The sequence below is a fragment of the Leucoraja erinacea genome, chromosome 5 (genome assembly GCF_028641065.1).
Source record: "Leucoraja erinacea ecotype New England chromosome 5, Leri_hhj_1, whole genome shotgun sequence".
In the NCBI taxonomy this organism is placed as follows: domain Eukaryota; kingdom Metazoa; phylum Chordata; class Chondrichthyes; order Rajiformes; family Rajidae; genus Leucoraja; species Leucoraja erinaceus.
This window is the reverse complement of record NC_073381.1, coordinates 29,614,850-29,634,495: the sequence shown is the minus strand read 5'-3', so window position 1 is coordinate 29,634,495 and position 19,646 is coordinate 29,614,850. Positions and strand designations below refer to the sequence as shown.

Genomic DNA, 19,646 nt, shown 5'->3' with positions numbered 1-19,646 from the left:
CTACATGAACCACGCAAAAGAAATGGCTTGGAGCTTTTTTTAGCAATATTGTCCAGTATGATATAACTTTTTGTAGAAGGTACTGCTGCGTGGGTGTTAGCTGATTGATATTGGGGAGCAATAAACATTATTTATGATCTTTTAGATGTACGTCGAAGAATTGAACTTATCCAGGATTTTGAAATGCCTGCAGTTAGTACCAAAATTAAAGTTTCGCGAGATGGCCAGTATATTATTGCAACTGGTAAGTTAAATGATTTTAAAAATATGAATTATTATTGTCTTTTTGTTTCATTCTTGTTTTTCAATGTATTCTGTCAACCTGGTTTCCAAAAGAACGAATGGCCATTTAAATTGCTTTCTTGCTTTGTCTTCTGGTGAGGTAGAACAATTTTTTTTTCTCTTTTAATGTACACACTGTTTTGACCAATATTGAATGACTATTTCCTTTTAAAGATAACAAACCAACAAATTCCCATGAATTAGCTTATTTATCCCTGACTTCTGAGGGACAACTAATTTGTGGCAGTAGCAAAGAAGAATAATTAGACAATGAACAATACTGGCAGATTAAAAAGCTCTGCCATGGTTCCAGTTGGTCAAGTACTTGCGTATCCAGTAGGTTGGTAGGTTAATCCACAACTGTACATCTTCCTCGGCGAAGGTGTGGCGTAGGAAAATGAAGGGAGCATTGATGGGTATATGAGAGAGAATGAAATTCCAGAAAATAAATAATGGAATGGGATTGTACTGAGAGCTGGTAGACTTGATAAGCCGGATAGCTACCTTTTTAATATAGTAAGTAAATATATCTGTAGCTGTAATATCAGCCATGGTACATATAATATCGCAAGAGAGGATAATATACATATCATGTTTAAATTATGATAAATAAGAGCTTCTGGTGTTTTCATTTGGATGAGGTTAGAAATCCTTTTTGATATTAGTGAAGTTGAAGCTGTATACACACCTTATTCTTTGGACTTCAGCTGGAATTAATTTCCAGGCTTGAAAATGAAAGTTGCAAATGATGTAAGAAATATTGAAATAATTCTGAAGAAATTCATCTTTTGATTTGCTGATTTTGGAGAAATGTATTATTTTGAATGAATGTAATGCTTTCTATTTTCTAATATGAATTATTTACTTGTCTTTGAAGGGACATACAAGCCACGGATTCGATGCTACGATACCTACCAGTTGTCAATGAAGTTTGAACGCTGCTTAGATTCAGAAGGTTGGGGAGAAAGATCACTCTCATCTTTGTATTACATAATTAAACATAAATAGATTAGGCTGGTGAGTGCAGGGTGATGATTGAAAAGCATTTGGAGATAGTTTAGGCTGGTTAGCACAGGAGAGATGTTCAAATGGTATTTAGAGTAAAAACAGAACTATCGAGGGACTAACATTTAGCTCCTAAATGGTGGTGTTGTGGTCTACACCTTCCACCTACGCCTATAACTTCTCCATCAAAAGCAACTTTACGTCAATTAACTTACCAGTCCCAGCATCCTGATTGCACAACATTCAATTAAGATATTCAGAAAATATATTGAGTGATTTTTAAAACATAATCGGTTCTCTGCTTTTAACGTTTGGGTTGCGCTACATGGTTACATATTTGTTAGAACACCTTGCAGCGTGGTCACCAGAGATTGCATTATATTTGTAATCTTCCGTTATTAGTCATTCAGCACAGAAATGTGACCTGGGTTTTCTTTTTGATGGCAGCCTGGCAAATTACCAACATTAATTTCGGAGACAAATTTTGCAGCTTCTGAAATTTTTTTGTTTGGTTTTGAAATTGGTAAGAGACTCTACATTTTTTATTTCAAGGTCAAAATTTCAGTGTCGATTGAATTACTTTTTATGAACCTAGAATGTTTATTTACTTGCCAATGTCTTTTAGAGATTTACTGAGATTTTGTTAATTTCTTTTACAGTCGTCACATTTGAAATTTTATCAGATGATTATTCAAAGGTATGTATCCCATTTCATTTAAAAATTTTTGCATAATTTTCTGAGGATTTGAAAGCTTACATTTTTCTAAAGCTGTAATGTTCTTGAGAGACTTCTCCAAGCACTTCAAATATATATTTATATTTCCAAATAACTTCTGTTCTCATTTTAACAGTTGCCTTTTCTGTTTTTCACAGCTGGTTTTTCTGCATTGCGACCGTTACGTAGAGTTTCATTCACAGCATGGACACTATTATAGGACGCGCATCCCCAAGTTTGGTAGAGACTTCTCTTACCATTATCCATCATGCGATCTCTATTTTGTAGGAGCAAGGTGTGCAAATGCAATTGTTTTTTAAATGCATATATGAATCTTAGTTTATGTTATCACTAGATAATATGAATGTTTATATAACATGGACACAATTTGGGATGTTTAAGAAAACTTATTTTTAAAATTTAGCCAAAATGTTGAATGTACTGTTATCAGAAAACATTGATCTTTTCTGTAAACTTTTTGCCCTAGAGAAAATCTCAGCGTTGCAGGTCAAGGACCTGTTTTTAGGTTTTCAACGTTGAAATTCTGTTTCAATGGCATGTTTTTAAATAATGTTACATTTCAAAAATTCAGATTTCATAACTTTAGTGGTTTGTTTCAATGTGATATCTTGTATTATACATAGAATAGTACAGCACAGGAGCGGATCCTTCGCCCCACAATGTCCATGGCGAACATGCTGCGGTTAAATTAATCTGCTTTACTTGCACATGATCTATATCCCTCCATTCCTTGCCGGTCTATGTTCCCATCTAGAAGACTCTTAAACAACACTATCCTAAGCCCCATCATTTTCCATTGGTGATTTGATTGTCAACAGACTTTAGTACATTATTATATGCAAAAGGTATTAAGAAGTGTTTTGCCATATGCTTTAGATAAAGACCAACTGGATTTTCTTAATGACATTACGACTATAATGATTGCAGAATATCACATTTGTATGATGAGCATTCACTGCTAGATTTGACAGACTTCTGGATATAGAATTAACTACAGGTGTCGGAGGTTATTGGGAGAAGGCAGGAGAATGGGATTAGGAGGGAGAGATTGTCAGCATGATTGAATTGCTGAGTAGACTTAATGAGCCAAATGGCCTAATTCTACTTGTATCACTTATGATCTTATGAACTACTTGATGGAGTTACAATGAGTCATAAGTGAATTGTAAAGAATTGACTGAGCAGTATATGAATGGAAAACAAAGCATCCGTGCAGGGAAATTGATGCTGACAAAGATGAATTAAAGGCTTTAGTGATTTATCATTTACACTTGCATTCTGTTGTGCATTTACTATTGTTCACTACAGTTCTGAAGTCTACAGATTAAATTTGGAGCAAGGACGGTTCTTAAATTCCCTGCAGACAGAAGCTTCGTAAGTATTTTAATTGAACATATTATCTTAAAAAATATTATCTATCTTTTCTGAAGTCAACCATTATTGGACTCAACACTGATGTGAGAAAGCCAAGGTCAGTAGTTAGTGAGAAAGGGGGAAGTGATTTTAAAGTAAAGTATCCTTTATTGTCATTCAGACTTTTCAGTCTGAACGAAATTTTGTGCCTTGCACTCATAACATAGAATAAAATAACAAAACACACAATAAACACAGATTTAACATCCACCACAGTGAGCCTACCAGGCCCTCCTCACTGTGATGGAAAGCAAGAGTCTTAAAGTCCTTGTCTCTTTCCTCCTTGTTCTCCCTCTCCCAAGTCCCGCGGCCGAATCCGAGCTCCGCGAACGGGCCGGTTCAAACTCCGTGGCCCGGTGTGGTCGAAGCTGCAACCCTCCAGTCCAGCGGACGAAGCTGTAGTTGCAGGAGCTCTGGAGAACCGGTCACCAACCTGGCGATGTTGGTAAGTCATGGCTCTGCCTCCGGAGCCTTGAGGTCGGTCCCAGTTGGAGGCTGCCAGCTCCGCCATTAGGCCTCAGCGCAGACGGAGACGGGGGATATGACAAGAAAAGGTCGCATCCCCCCCCCGAAGGAAGAGACCAAAACAAGTTTCTCCCACCCCCCCCCACACATACACAACTAAAATAAACTGAAACAATGGGACAAAATAAAACAAAAAAAAGAAAAAACAAACGGACTGCAGGCAGGCCGCAGCTGCAGGGCAGCGCCGCCACTTCTGGAATTAAGGAGTTTTTTTGTACAATATAAGGTGATGATATACCAGTACTGGTCAAAATGGGGTTGGTGCAAAATTCAAAACATAGATTATAGAGTTGGATTAGCAATAATTTATGTGTAAACAAGGTTGGATAGGGTGAAACTATTAAAAGACATAAGGGATTTTGAAATCCATGAATTAAAGATTAGGATATAAGTGGAGATAGACACAAAAAGCTGGAGGAACTTGGTGGGACAGGCAGCATCTCTGGAGAGAAGGAATGGGTGACGTTTCGGGTCAAGATCCTTCTTCAGAGTTTTAAGTGGAGTTTTGAATGAGTTGCACACACAAAGAGCACCAAAATTCCAATTTGAGTAATTGGCTGACGATTTTAAATATATGGCTAATTGTAGGAACTGAGAAGGGTCAAGGTACAGGCAAATAAATGTGTTGTGGTGATTCAGGTCTTTTGTTTAAAATACAGATCAATTTTCTTTTAGAACAATAAATTCACACAGAGAGTGGTGAATCTCTGGAACTCTCTGCCACAGAGGGTAGTTGAGGTCAGTTCATTGGCTATATTTAAGAGGGAGTTAGATGTGGCCCTTGTGGCTAAAGGGATCAGGGGGTATGGAGAGAAGGCAGGTACGGGATACTGAGTTGGATGATCAGCCACGATCATATTGAATGGCCTACTCCTGCACCTAATTTCTATGTATCTATTCTATGTATTTATGTAACCATGGAGGTTTCAATGTGGGTGTGTTTATTTTCAGTCTACCATTGGGTGGAGCTATTGTCCCGTTAAGGAGGGCATCTTTTTATTGCAAAATTCCAGTATAGATGGAACCTGTAACTAATATTGAAACCAAGGCAAGAGGTGAACATTCACTAAAGAATTTAGTAATCCATATTATTTTTAAAAATAAATAAATTATGCACCAGTAAGGAATGGGATCTGATAGGCAGAAATGCCTTTTCAAAGCTTTTGCATTGTTAAGATTGGTATGGAATTATAGACTGGACAGGTTAGCATTTTTCCAAGAAAACTAGGATAATCATTAGAAGGTAAAAAAAAAGGAAGCCTTATGTTATATTTACAAAGCAAGGTTGCTAAGTAAACTTAGTTTGAGTTAGTGCTTGGGTTGTAGTTGAAAAGAAATATACTCTGAACAAAAATCAAACTGGATATATGCTCTGTGCAACAGATTTTGAGGAGGACCATAGTGTAATTTTTTTAAAATATGTTGCATATTCTAATATGAATCTGATTGTGTTGTATGTGTTTGTAGCAAGATGTGATTTAAAAAAAAAATAATAATGTTAACAATTTTATTTTCTCAGCCAGAACAATGTTTGTGATATTAACCCTGCACACTACCTGTTTGCGACTGGGTCAACTGAGGTAATATAAAAAATGAACTTTATTTTAATTATATAATCTCAGATGCTTAAAACAATATGTAATGCTATACAAAATTATTACTTAAAAAGGTCACAAAGTGCTGGAGTAACTAGTGGAGCAGGTAGCTTCTCTGGGCAAGTTTGAGAGGTGACATTTCGGGTCGGCATCTTTTCAGATTTGATTTTCTGGATAATGAAGCAGTAAGTGCCAATCTCAGATAGCATTCAAACCTGACGTGAATGGCAAGTGAAATTTAAGGCCATTTGTGAGGTGGATATTGCTAAGTGGATGTAAATGCACAAAAAAATATATAATTAGTAATTGGACAATCATCGCAGGGCAGGTAATTTAATGTGGATATAGCATGTGGATATATTGTGGATACAACTGTGATCCATAGCAGCCACATCAGCAGCCAGTGGATGCAGTCGCAGCTTCAGCTCCGGGTCACTGAGCTAGAGTCTAAACATTGAGATGAGAGAGAGTTTTCAAAGCACTTTGTTCATGGAGGCTGTAGTACATTTTGGGGTAATTATTATAGATTTGTTTGGTTTTCAAGTATAGAAGGCTGTGTAGAATTAAACCAAATGGCAGATCAGAATATGGCATTGAAGATCCCTTGTACTAGGTTGAAGAGGGATGAGCAAACTGACCACAGCCTTCAAGATGGAAGAGTTATTTTTTAGAACAAAAATAAGGCCAAAGCATGAAACAATGTAGTTAAGAGAGTAATTACTGTATTTTGTGACCATGAACATTCATCTCAAAGCCTGTGTTACTTCCTCAAGGCCAGTATTCTTGAGACTATGTAAATTGAAGTGGAAGCATACCTTGTTCTGACCAATTCAACAATCTCTGTACCTGTCACTTAAATTAGTATTTATGAAATTTCATTGTGCACGATTAATGGTGAAAAAAGTAGCAACTCCAGGCTAATCCTTTGCTTTTAGAAAATATTTGGAATTATACTAGTGAAGGTACATGCCAATTAGGAGCAGGAGTTGGCCACTTGAGCCATCTCCTTCATTCCATAAGATATGGCTGATTTGATCATTACCTCAGCTTTAATTTCCAATCACACACAGTGAATTACCATTTCTTTATTATCAAGAATTTATGCACCAATGTATTTTCAGCATTTTTCATGAGTCTAGATCCATTGCTCATTGTTAAAGAGCTCCAAAGTGTTAATCTGAGAGATGCTTCACCTCTTTGTTAAATGGACAACTCAGTATTGATCTCTGGCTCTTAAAGCTAATCAGATAGTTGTGTGATTTTTGTGGCTTATAGGTTCCTATAGCAGTTTGAAACTGCTTATAAAATATTTCTTTCAAATACACATAGTAAAAATATTATTTTCAGAGCAGTTATAATCTACAAATTTTCATAATTTCGCTGAACATTGAACTGGAAAGGATGCTGCAAATTTATAAAATGGTGCAAATGGATAAATAATTAATATTTTACATGTTATTTTGCCAATTGTAGGGTAAAGTAGAGTGCTGGGATCCCCGAACAAGAAATCGAGTAGGAATGCTTGACTGTGCCCTAAGTAGTGTGACTACTGATACAGAGTAAGAAATATAATACAATGCATCTATTGAATATAAAAATGAGTTATCTTAAAGTATCAAAAGAACATGTAGGTGCCACTGTAACTGCAAAATATGAAGCACTGAGTTAAATTAAGGTGACAGCTTCAGATGAATAGTGGAAAATGTTTGCCTTTCAGCTGATTTGCATATTTTGCAACAATGATCCAGTCAGATGAATTGCAAAAACAGGAGAATTCTGGCAACCAAAAGGGGGCGTGCAGATATAACAATTTTATCACTGGAAAAAGCTCTACGTAAACTAATGATTAATCTTGGACTGTCCTCTTTACCATCTAAATTTTCTCCCACAGTATTGTGTTTTTTTTCCTTGTTTGCTAGATCAGGTTATCCCATATGCTAATTTTGGTAACGTGTACATAATACTTGACCTTGACTTTTATGTAGCAGAATTGGAGGTTAGCCAATATTAATAAAATATATTGTTGCGATCGGCTAACTGACTGATTTAAAGATATAGACCTTGGGTAGAGGATGCAAAACATAAATGCAGGATAAATCAACAGGTCGAACAGCAACTGTGGAGTCAAAACAGATAGTTGTCATTTCAGAGAGGGATGATAGCTAATACGTAGTGAGGGGTGCAAAAGCTGGTAAGTCATGGGCGGAACCAGATGAGATGGGGATGAAGGATAGCTGATGTTCACCTAGTTTGTGTTTGGCCTCAGTGGCAGGTGGGGAAATGAAGTGGTGAGATAGAGGCTGGTAGGTGATGGGTGGAACCAGGTAACGGAGGAATGATGAGCAGATGGATATGGTTGCTCTAGCTTGCGTTTGTCCTCACCATCGCAATGGAGAAGGCCAAGAACAGACCAGATGCTCAGAATGATCAATGTGGGTGGAGCACAGGTGCTCTGCAAGACGTTTGCCTGGTTTGTCCCTATTACCTGTTACAAAGAACGCAGAACAGTACATTACATGAACAGATCTGTCAGCCCACAATTTTGTGCCAAAAAAGATACACATTTAAACTATTCTCCTATGCCTGCAAGTGATTCATATTCCTCTATTCCCTGCATATCCATGTATCCATCTGAAAGGCTCCTAAATGTCGTACCTACTTCTACTACCACCCCTGGCAGTGCATTCCAGGCCCCCACCACTCTCTGCCCAGTATATCTTCTTTAAACTTTGTCCTTTTCATTTTATAGCTATGGCCTCTGGTCTTTAGCATTTCCCCCCTGGGATAAATGTTCTATGGTTCTAATAATTTTATATACTTCTATCAGGTCTCCCCTCGGAATCCGACACTCCAGAGAAAACTAAGTTTACCAAGCTCTCCTTGTTGCTAATACCCTCTAATCCAAGCAGCATTCTGGTAGACATTTTCTGCATCCTCTCCAAAATCTCCACAATCCTTCCTGTACTGGGGCTACCAGTACTGCATAAAGTGTCCCAGATGCAGCCTAATCGAATTCCTATAAAGCTACCACATGACTTCTTGACTCTTGTAAATGCCTTGTCCAATGAAGGCAAGGATACCATACACCTTTCTGAAGGTCCGTCTGAAGAAGGGTTTCGGCCCGAAACGTTGCCTATTTCCTTCGCTCCATAGATGCTGCTGCACCCGCTGAGTTTCTCCAGCTTTTTTGTGTAACCTTCGATTCTCCAGCATCTGCAGTTCCCTCATAAATACCATACACCTTTACCAGTCTATCTACTTGTGTTTCCACATTCAGGGAGTTATGGACTTGCACCTCAAGGCCCCTGTGTACATCAGTGCTGCTAAAGAACATCATTGGCTATTCCCTAATGCGTTAGGGACTCTCCTGCGGCTGAAAAGGATGCAAAGATTTCTCCCAAATCCTCCAGTAATCTCCTCTCTTGTCTATATCTGTTGAAAGATCGATCCCATTAAGCCTCATGGATTTATCTGCCCAAATGTTCTTTAAAAGATCCAACACCAACCACCACCTCCTGATATCATCATGCCCTAGGTTATCAGCATACATCGTCCTGATCTCACTATTCTCCATTTCCTTCTCCTTGATGGCCACTGATACAAAGTACTCATTTATTACGTGCAGATTTAAAAAAACTGCAAGGGCTGCTTTGCGGTAGATTGGGAGATTGAGACCACATGCTTAACTTGTGAGAGGACTGTTCAGGAGTCTGATAGTAGCAGGAAAGAAGCGGTTCCAGACCTGGTGGTATGTGTTTCCAAGTTTTTGTATTGTCTGCCCAACAGGAGAGGGGAGGAGAGGGAATGACTGGGAGGTAAATGGTCCTTGATTATGTTGCTTTCCCTCAGCAGTGTGAACTCTAGATGGAGTTGATTGGAGGGGAGGCTGGATTATGTGATAGTGCAGGCAGTCGATTTGGGGGAGGGTGCACAGTATAGATCATGCTGACCGATTGCATCGTGGTTTGGTTCGGCAACTTGTGCGCCCAGGAGCGGAAAAGACTGCAAAAAGTTATAAACACTGCCCAGCCCTTCACCGGCTCTGACCTCCCTACCATGGAGGGGATCTATCACAGTCGCTGCCTCAAAAAGGCTGACGGCATCATTAAGGACACACACGGCCTGACCACATACTCATCTCTCCGCTGCCTTCAGGTAGAAGGTACACAAGCATGAAATCTGCAACATCCAGGTTCAGGAACAGCTTCTTCCCCACAGCCATCAGACCATTAAACTCAACAAACAAAAATCTGAACTTTAATAGCCTATTTCACTTTATAAGCTTTTTTATGTGTGTGTGTGGGTATATTCAGTGGTATATTCAATGGTATATGTACACACTGATCAGTTCTGTATTTATTTATGCCTACAGTATTCTGTTGTGCTGAAGCAAAGCAAGAATGTCATTGTCCTATCTGGGATACATGGTAATACTCTCTTGAACTTGAGGGGGAGAGGATGGATGTTTGATGTCCCTAGCTACGGCTAATTATTATTTTTCAATAGTAGTTCCAGAATTTAAACAATTAAAAAAAAATTAGGATGGGTCAGTATGTTTTCAAATTTCGGAGCTATCCCACGACCCAATCAAGCAGCTTGATTATTTTTCCGTTTGAAGCTTCCTAATTTGTTGCAACAATGATTAAAAAATTATGAAAATATGCCTGTTCACTGTTCTACATTTTTTTTTAAAAAGTACTTCCGAGGGCCATGGCACATAAAACAGCACTGGTCGAGGCAGAAAGTGTAGTTCGGCTTTTCACATTTTAGAAACATGGCAGATTTTATCCAAATGTATAATCTGCCCAATTTATACTTTATGTATTTTTAATTATAGGATTGATGGCTTGCCTTCTATTTCTGCTTTGAAGTTTAAGGGAGCATTACATATGGCTGTCGGCACTACCACGGGTCAGGTGTGTATCTCTATTAAGTCCTTTCTGCTGATTCTATTCATTAGATGCTGTGTTATTTCTTAAAGAAAAGTTAATTAGGTTTATTCTTATGGTAATGTATATGAAATTACATTGAGACTAATTGTTTTTGACATTTCTCTAATTTTTCTACTTGTTATAGCACAGCAAGAAATCATTCAGCCTAATGGTCCAATGCCTGTCTAGCAGAACAATCGCAATAGTCTGATTCCTTTCCCATATTTCATCTGCGACTTATTCTCACTCTTGTGCCTAACTCCCCTTTGGTTCTTTTGGTACTACGAAGCAACTTGTAGAAGCCAATTAAACTACAGTGCTTCTTTTGGACATGAAAAGAAACTGGCCCATCTGGTTAAGAAACTTGCATGGTCATGTGAATTCCCCTCACAGATACTACTTGGAGCACATCCAAATCCCTGGAACTGTGAGGGAGGAGTATAAATTGCTCCACCTGTGCATCCAATTATTTTTCATTGGGTTGCTTTTATTGTCAAATTATTTTTTTCTCTAACTAAATTTTTTCTCTAAAAAATGGCAAGATTATCTGGCTTTATGGTAACATGAAGTTTCCAAGTTGTGATTATTTTAAAAATCTAGTTGAACTGAAGGCCTGTTCCTGTATTATATAATCCTACATTTCTATGTAATTATTGTCTAGGATTCTGGACTTCTTGTAGCATCATGAAGTCCCATTTTGTGGTTGCTTACCATCTATAATGAGAATGTATCTCTTTTGCATATGTGAACTTGATTTTCACATAAAAATAATGTAAAGCAGTTCATTGTTCACCAATTCCTATGAATCAAACTTCATGCCTTTTTAAAAAATTCAATTAAAGGTTCTATTGTATGATCTTCGTTCAAATCGTCCACTGTTCGTCAAGGACCATCACTATGGGCTACCTATTAAATCTATCGAATTCCAGGATCTATTAGATTTGGTCATTTCGGCAGATTCCAGGATTGTAAAAATGTGGAATCAGAATACGGTAGGTAACTAATATTTTCAATATAAACTACATAGTGTTCTCTCCACTATCACAGAAACCCACTTCAAGTAGTAACTTGTTTGATATTTGCATGCCAGGATTATATGAGATGCATTTTTTGTATTGTTGTATGTGTATAAGCCACTGAGTATCTGAGGTCTTAAAACAGAAATTTAAGTTGCATTTGTGATTTTAATAACTAACAGTTTGCTCTGGCAAATATCTGCATGATCTAAAAATCAATTTTAAAACATGGATGTCTTCAAATTGGTATAAGTTTTGGTTATTATTAAAAAGGAAGGTGATTATGTTGTCTAAATGGACAAGGTCCCCCGTGGTAGGTACTTTTGTATATATTTTTGGTTGTGTTCCTGTGATATGTCCTACTGTAGACTGTCTTCGATTGTATGAGCTGCTGCAAACTCTCATTTCTAGGGATGTGAGAAGACAGGAATGCATCATATGTAATGGCTTTATGGGATGTTGCTTAAGAGCTTTATGGGATATTGCCTTGTGGTAACTTCTTGTACAGGACCTCTCCAGCTTACAGACATCCAATTCATGGACAGCCTGTGTATATATGAAGAAGTGTTTTGCAGATTGGCGGAATAGATTCTGTGGGGCTGCAGTCATCTCCTGCCATGTAGGAACTCTGCTCCCGGCAATGTCATTGCATTGTGCAGAGAAATCTGTTTGAGTTAAATACCTTGGTTAAATCGCCCTTGGTTGCCCTTTCTTTTTCCATTAATATACCTGCGCTCGGACCATAACCCTCCATTCCTTTCCCGTCCATATAACTATCCAATTTATTTTTAAATGATAAAAACGAACCTGCCTCCACCACCTTCACTGGAAGCTCATTCCACACAGCCACCACTCTCTGAGTAAAGAAGTTCCTCCTTATGTTACCCCTAAACTTCTGTCCCTTAATTCTCAAGTCATGTCCCCTCGTTTGAATCTTCCCTACTCTCAGTGGGGAAAAGCTTATCCACGTCAACTCTGTCTATCCCTCTCATCATTTTAAAGACCTCTATCAAGTCCCCCCCTTAACCTTCTGCGCTCCAAAGAATAAAGCCCTAACTTGTTCAACCTTTCTCTGTAACTTAGTTGCTGAAACCCAGGCAACATTCTAGTAAATCTCCTCTGTACTCTCTCTATTTTGTTGACATCCTTCCTATAATTAGGCGACCAAAATTATACACCATACTCCAGAATTGGCCTCACCAATGCCTTGTACAATTTTAACATTACATCCCAACTTCTATACTCAATGCTCTGATTTATAAAGGCCAGCACACCAAAAGCTTTCTTTACCACCCTATCTTCATGAGATTCCACTTTCAGTTTTCCCAGATCCCTCTGTTCACCTGCATTCTTCAATTCCCTGCCATTTACCATGTACGTCCTATTTTGATTTGTCCTGCCAAGATGTAGCACCTCACACTTATCAGCATTAAACTCCATCTGCCATCTTTCAGCCCACTCTTCCAACTGGCATAAATCTCTCTGTAGACTTTGAAAATCTACTTCATTATCCACAACCCCACCTATCTTAGTATCATCTGCATACTTACTAATCCAATTTACCACACCATCATCCAGATCATTGATGTACATGACAAACAACAGTGGACCCAACACAGATCCCTGTGGCACCCCACTAGTCACTGGCCTCCAACCTGACAAACAACCATCCACCATTACTCATTGGCATCTCCCATTCAGCCACTGTTGAATCCATCTTGCTACTCCACCATTAATACCCAACAATTGAACCTTCTTAACCAACCTTCCGTGAGGAACCTTGTCAAAGGCCTTACTGAAGTCCATATATACAACATCCACTGCTTTACCCTCATCAATTTCTCGAGTAACCTCTTCAAAAAATTCAAGAAGTTAGTCAAACATGACCTTCCAGGCACAAATCCATGCTGACTGTTCCTAATCAGACCCTGTTTATCCAGATGCTTATATATATTACCTCTAAGTATCTTTTTCATTAATTTGCCCACCACTAAAGTCAAACTAACAGGTCTATAATTGCTAGGTTTACTCTTAGACCCCTTTTTAAACAATGGAACAACATGCGCAGTACGCCAATCCTCCGGCACTATTCCTGTTTCTAATGACATTTGAAATATTTCTGTCATAGCCCCTGCTATTTCTACACTAACTTCCCTCAATGTCCTAGGGAATATCCTGTTCGGACCTGGAGACTTATCCACTTTTATATTTCTCAAAAGTCAGTACTTCCTCTTCTTTGAATCTCATAGTTTCTTTGAATCTCATAGTTCTGCTGTGGAACTGGATCCTGTCAAATATACATACTCGCCATCATTTCTGGCAGCAATATAACAACGTTGAAGATAACGTGATTAAAATCAATGTATGGGTGGGTGGTGATTAGTGTGAAATGCAGAGAGGCAGTGTAGAACGAACTTGGTGAAAGGAGAGATGGCAAGATGTATTCATATTTTAGTGACCAAATTTGTCATTTTTACAGGGGAAAATGTTCACTTCAATTGAATTACCGAATGAAATCAATGACCTTTGCCTTTATCCCAACTCGGGTAAGTCCAAAATCATTTACATGTATATTTTCAAGATCCATTTTATTATTTTGGTATCTCCTAGAAAGGCACTGAATGTTCAGTGTGTCTTGAAATGGACACAGATGCTTCAGGCTGTCAATGATTCTAATTGGGAGTACAGTGTCATGTTAACTGATCATATAATTTTGGAGATACAAAGTTCTTAACTGCCTACCCCATGGAATTACATCCGAGACATCTCCTCGCCCACCCTTCCAACTCTTCAATAACTTTCAATTCCTATGCCTCCATTGCCTCATATTTACCATGGAAGTCTAGCCCCTTTAAACCCCCTTCCCCCACCAGGAAGGCCTTCTGGTTCTCCCTTGAACAGAGACCCAATCTATTTCCCTCTACTAACACTCTCTTCTGCCTGACAGAACTTATCCTCATCCTCAACAATGTTTTTTTGACTATTCTCAATTCCTTCAAGTTAAAGATATAACCATGGGCATTCACATGGGTCCCAGTTATGCCTGCCTTTTTATTGATTACTAGACTAAACAAGATCAGAGTTTCAGTTATGTATAGATAGATGTCGAACAGGCCTTGCTTCAAACGTATACTGGCACCATCCCCCAACCCTTTGTCCATTGCTTCGACAATGCATTGGGACAACCTCTCGCACCATTGCAGAACTCGTTGATTTCATTAACTTTACCACTGACTTCCACCCTGTCTCCAAATTCACTTGAACAATCTTTGTAACCTCTCCATTTTCTTAATCTCTCTATCGCTATCACAAGGCACAAACTATCGATTGATATCTACTACAAACCCAATGACTTTCACTCTTATCTGGACTATACCTTCTCCCATCTTGCCTCTTGCAAAGATGTTATCCTCTCTTCTCAATTTCTCCATCTCTGCTGCATCTGCCCCCAAGATGATGCTTTTCATTCTAGGACATCCAAGGTGTCCTCTTTTTTTAGTAAATGTGGATTTCTTCACTTGCAGTCATAGATGTATCCCTCACCTGCTTCTCCTCTGGAAGAGATCTCCTGATCCCTACCATTCACCCCACGAGTCCTATCTTGCCACCCCCACCCCTTTCTGCCTTCTGCAAAGATTGCTTCCTCTGGCTCCTTGGTTCACTCATTACTTTCCATCCAAACCACCCCCAGAATTTGGAATTAAGAAAGCATGCGGCACAGTGGCGCAGCGGTAGAGTGGCTGCCTTCCAGTGCCAGGGACCTGGGTTTGATCTGACTATGGATGATTGTCTGTACGGTGTTTGCATGTTCTCCCTGTGACCAGGTGGATTTCCTCTTCTTCCCCAAGCTAGAAAAATGTGCAGGTTGATAGGTTTATTGGCTTCTTTGCCCATGGTGTGTAGGATAGAACTAGTGTATAGATGAGCAAGAACTCGGTGGGCAAAAGCTTTTGTTTTCACACAGTATCTCTAAAATTAAAATTAGCACAAGATGCATTCTTGAAACATAGAAAATAGGTGCAGGAGTGGGCCATTCGGCCCTTCGAGTCTGCACCGCCATTCAATATGATCATGGCTGATCATCCAACTCAGTATCCTGTATCTGACTTCTGCAGTATCTTCTGCAGAGAAAATTAATGTATTTTGGAATTATTCCCATTAATTGGGTAAGAACACCATCTTTCTGTAGTAAATTGTCCGCATGAACGGCCTACATAAATCACCTGAAGTAAATTATCTGCATGAGCGGCCTACTTTTAGATCTGATAAATCAGTTGTATCAATTTCAGTCCCTATCCATTTATTTTTTTATTTTTCTTATCTAGACCATGTCCTGCATGTACATTAGAGGAATACAAAAATCATAGATGGGTGAAATGCAGGATGAAAATACTTTAATTATTTAATCCCACAAATATAAACACTTGCAGTCAGAAAGTGGAGTATTCTGTATTTCTTAAAGATTTTAATCTCACTAACTTTTAAGCACCTTATGATGCTAATCACTATTAATCAGGCATTTTTGAACTCTAAGGAGGATAGACATATTGTCAAACTTAAATGATTTTTCTTTTTCTTATACTTGGTACTGAATTCCATTGACATTTGAAAAACATCAGGTTTCATTAATTTTCTTCATTGGCTATACAATGTCCTGACTGAATAAACAAGATTAATTGAATTCAAAAAAGTACTTCTCATATGCCACACAAAGTGTCACTTTTTCCTTTCATAGATTTATTGATTGCACGGATATCTTGATAGCATAATCAACATTGTGCATGTTATTACAATGCATATAACTTCGGTGATTTGTCATTCCTCTTGGTGGAATCTCCCAAATTCAAAGTACATCAAGTTTACATATGTTTTAAAACGTTTGTTTCCAAGGATATACTCTCACATTTTGCGTATAGACAAGTAACTTATTGATAATGAGGGCATATTGTAGCAGCCACAGAATATTCAAAGACCTTTGCTGGGAAGCAGCAATTCAAATGGATGGTCTGAAAGCTGACTTTCTTGAATGCACTGATTATTGAGACAAGTGTGCCTATGGCCATGTTTTATGGGCCAAATGACAGATTTCTGGATTGATATATGCCCAATTAACATATTCTGTTGTCTTTGTAGACAACATGTCTGTTTGCAAAGTTATCCTTTGAAATTCAAACTGATTTCTGCTTTCATTATACATTAGATTAATATTCTGAAGATTGGTTCTTATTTTGAAATAATGGCTGCTACTTTGACATTTTATAACCCCTGAATAATCCCCAACAAGGCATACACTTTATTTGCCTTTATCGGACGAGGCATTGGGTCGAAAAGTAGGTGCGGCCATGTTTTGACTATCATGTGCAGATCTGGATGTCGCTTTACAGGAAGGATGTCGATTCTTTCGAGAGGGTGCAAAAGAAGTTCAGGATATTGCCTGGATTGGAGAATATCAGCAATAAAACTGCTTGGGCAAATCTCCAGAGATGCTGCCTGACCCACTGAGTTACTTCAGCACTTTGTGTCTTTTTTTGTTAACCAGCATCTGCAGTTCCTTGTCTGAGTTTTCATATCTGAGTTTTCTGAAGACGTGACCAAGAAAGTCGTTGAGGGCAGAGCTGTAGATGTTGTATATATGGACTTCAGCAAAGCATTTGACAAGGTTTTGCATGGTTGGCTGCTCTGGAAGATTAGATCGCATGGGATCCAAGGAGAGATGGATAGAAAATTGGCTTCATGGAAGGAAGCAGAGGGTGATGGTGGAAGGTTGCTTCTCTGACTGGAGGCCTGTGACTAGTAATGTGCCTCTGGGTTCCGTGCTGGGCCCGTTACTGTTTGTCATCTATATCAATGATTTGGAAGAAACATACATGGCAAGATTAGCACGTTTGCTGATGATACAAAAGTGGGTGGTCTTGCAGATGGTGAAGGTGGTTGTGAAAAATTGCAGCAGGATCTTGAACGATTGGACAGGTGGGCTGAGGAATGGTTGATGGAATTTAATACAGAGAAATGTGAGGTGTTGCATTTTGGGAAATCTAACCTGGGCAGGACCTACACAGTGAAAGGTAGGCCTCTGGGGAGTGTTGTGGCGCAGAGAGTTCTAGGAGTACAGGTGCACGGCACCTTGAAGGTGGTGTCACAGGTAGATGGGGTGATCAAAAAAGCTTTTGGAACATTCGCCTTCATCAGTATTGTGTATAGAAGTTGGGAGGTCATGTTGCAGTTGTATAAGATGGTGGTGAGGCTGCATTTAGAATATTGTGTTCAGTTCTGGGCACCATGTTATAGAAATTATGTTGTCAAGCTGGAAAGGGTACAGTGATGATTTACAAGGATATGGCCAGGACTAGAGGGTCTGAGCTATAGGGAGAGGTTGAGTAGGCTAGGACTCTATTCCTTGGAGTGCAGGAGGTTGAGTGATGATCTTATAGATGTGTATAAAATCATGAGAGGAATAGATAGATGCAGTCTTGCCCAGAGTAGGGGAATCGAGGACCAGAGGACACAGGTGTACGGTTACTGGGAAAAGATTTAATAGGAATCTGAAGGGTAACTTTTTCACACAAAGGGTGGTGGGTGTATGGAACAAGCTGCCAGACGAGGTAGTTGAGGTTGGGACTATCCCAACGTTTAAGAAACTGTTAGACAGGTACATGAATAGGACATGTTTGGAGGGATGTGGACCAAATGTGGGCAGGTGGGACTAGTGTAGCTGGGACATGTTGGTCCGTGTGGCCAAATTGGGCCAAAGGACCTGTTTCCATGCTGTATGACTCTATGACATTTGGAGAAATATGTGGACAAGTAGGGGATGAAGGGATATGGACCATGTACAGGCAGGTGAGATTAAATTAAAACTGTTTCATGGTCAACATGGATATCGTGGGCTGAAGGGCCTGTGGTGTACAGTTCCGCTTTATTGTCATTCAGCACTGTCTTTTTTTTTAAATACACCAATGGCATGTATTTGAGGTACATGAATGAAACCAGTATAATTAACACAATCTGTGACTAATACATACATCACAGGATTAAAACTCCATGTGACCAAGTATAATGTGTGCAAATGCAACGCTATCTCTATCCTCTTCCTCTGAAGTAATTCATTCACGTCTCTTTTTAAAAGTCCTGGGTCTTGCTCTGGGCCATTTGACTTGATCTTTAAGCATCTAAAGTAGCTCCTGACTTTTTTTCATTTGGAGATTCCTGCCATTCATTCATTCGTGTCTTATTGTCTTCTGTTAGTAGAGCCAGTCTGATTACAATGCTTTAATAATTGCTCAGATCTTACAGTTTGTATTATATAATGCATGCCATTTAGATGTTGGTGATCATTGGATCTTGTATTTTTTTGAGATGATGAAAGGCCCATTTGTTCCTTTGAGCTTGGAGGAATTTTTTATTTGCCCCGGTAATTGTAAAACTAGATATTTTCTCCTTTTGAGAACTGAATTAGACCAGATAGCTGTCCATAAAGACAATTTAGCACAATCTAGCAATTTAAATGCTGGTGGCAATTCAGGAATTCCTAAGCCGAACCATGTAAAAAAAAAGGTTTATGCATTTTCCCATTCACTAACTCAACATATTCCACAAATCATTTAAAAGCTTACAAAACATCATGAGCTCTTAACAAGTCATTTTATTTAAGATTCTATTCAGGAGTTGTAATAAAAAAAGAACAGCTATACCAATATCTAAAATTCTGCATTCAACTAGTCACTTTTTGTATTAAAAAACATGTGCTTTTTTAAATTTTTTTATTTTTTATTTGTTTATTTTATTAGAAGTTAACACAGTACAAAACAATACAGTGGAACCTAATTTTAGGTGCCAACTATGTCATACCGTAATCCATTCTATGTACAACCTCTAGTTTTATGTTTTGAAAAGGAAGTGAGCAAGACAAGAAAAAGAAAACAATGGAAAGGGGAAAAATAGATGGTAGAGAATAGAAAAACGTGAAGTGTGTGTATATATATATAAAAGAAAAAGTGGAAAGTAGAAATAGGAGAGAAGGCCCCTTAAAAGAGAAATTTTCAAATCTTTATTCGGAGATGTAGATCTATCCACGGCATGAACTGAAATCAGCAATCTTTACGGTACCGCTGCATCACATGATTCCAAAAAGTCGATGAAAGGA

General features: G+C 38.6%; 1 protein-coding gene across 1 annotated transcript in view; it reads left to right on the top strand.

The window, feature by feature from the left end:
- Positions 1-19,646, top strand: part of nol10 (nucleolar protein 10) — a 56,701-nt gene that overhangs the window by 11,022 nt on the left and 26,033 nt on the right. The window contains 10 exon segments of the mRNA XM_055635307.1: positions 146-244; positions 1,160-1,237; positions 1,947-1,984; positions 2,161-2,297; positions 3,332-3,397; positions 5,481-5,541; positions 7,030-7,115; positions 10,394-10,472; positions 11,330-11,479; positions 13,983-14,049. Coding sequence (XP_055491282.1) covers positions 146-244; positions 1,160-1,237; positions 1,947-1,984; positions 2,161-2,297; positions 3,332-3,397; positions 5,481-5,541; positions 7,030-7,115; positions 10,394-10,472; positions 11,330-11,479; positions 13,983-14,049 — 861 coding nt within the window.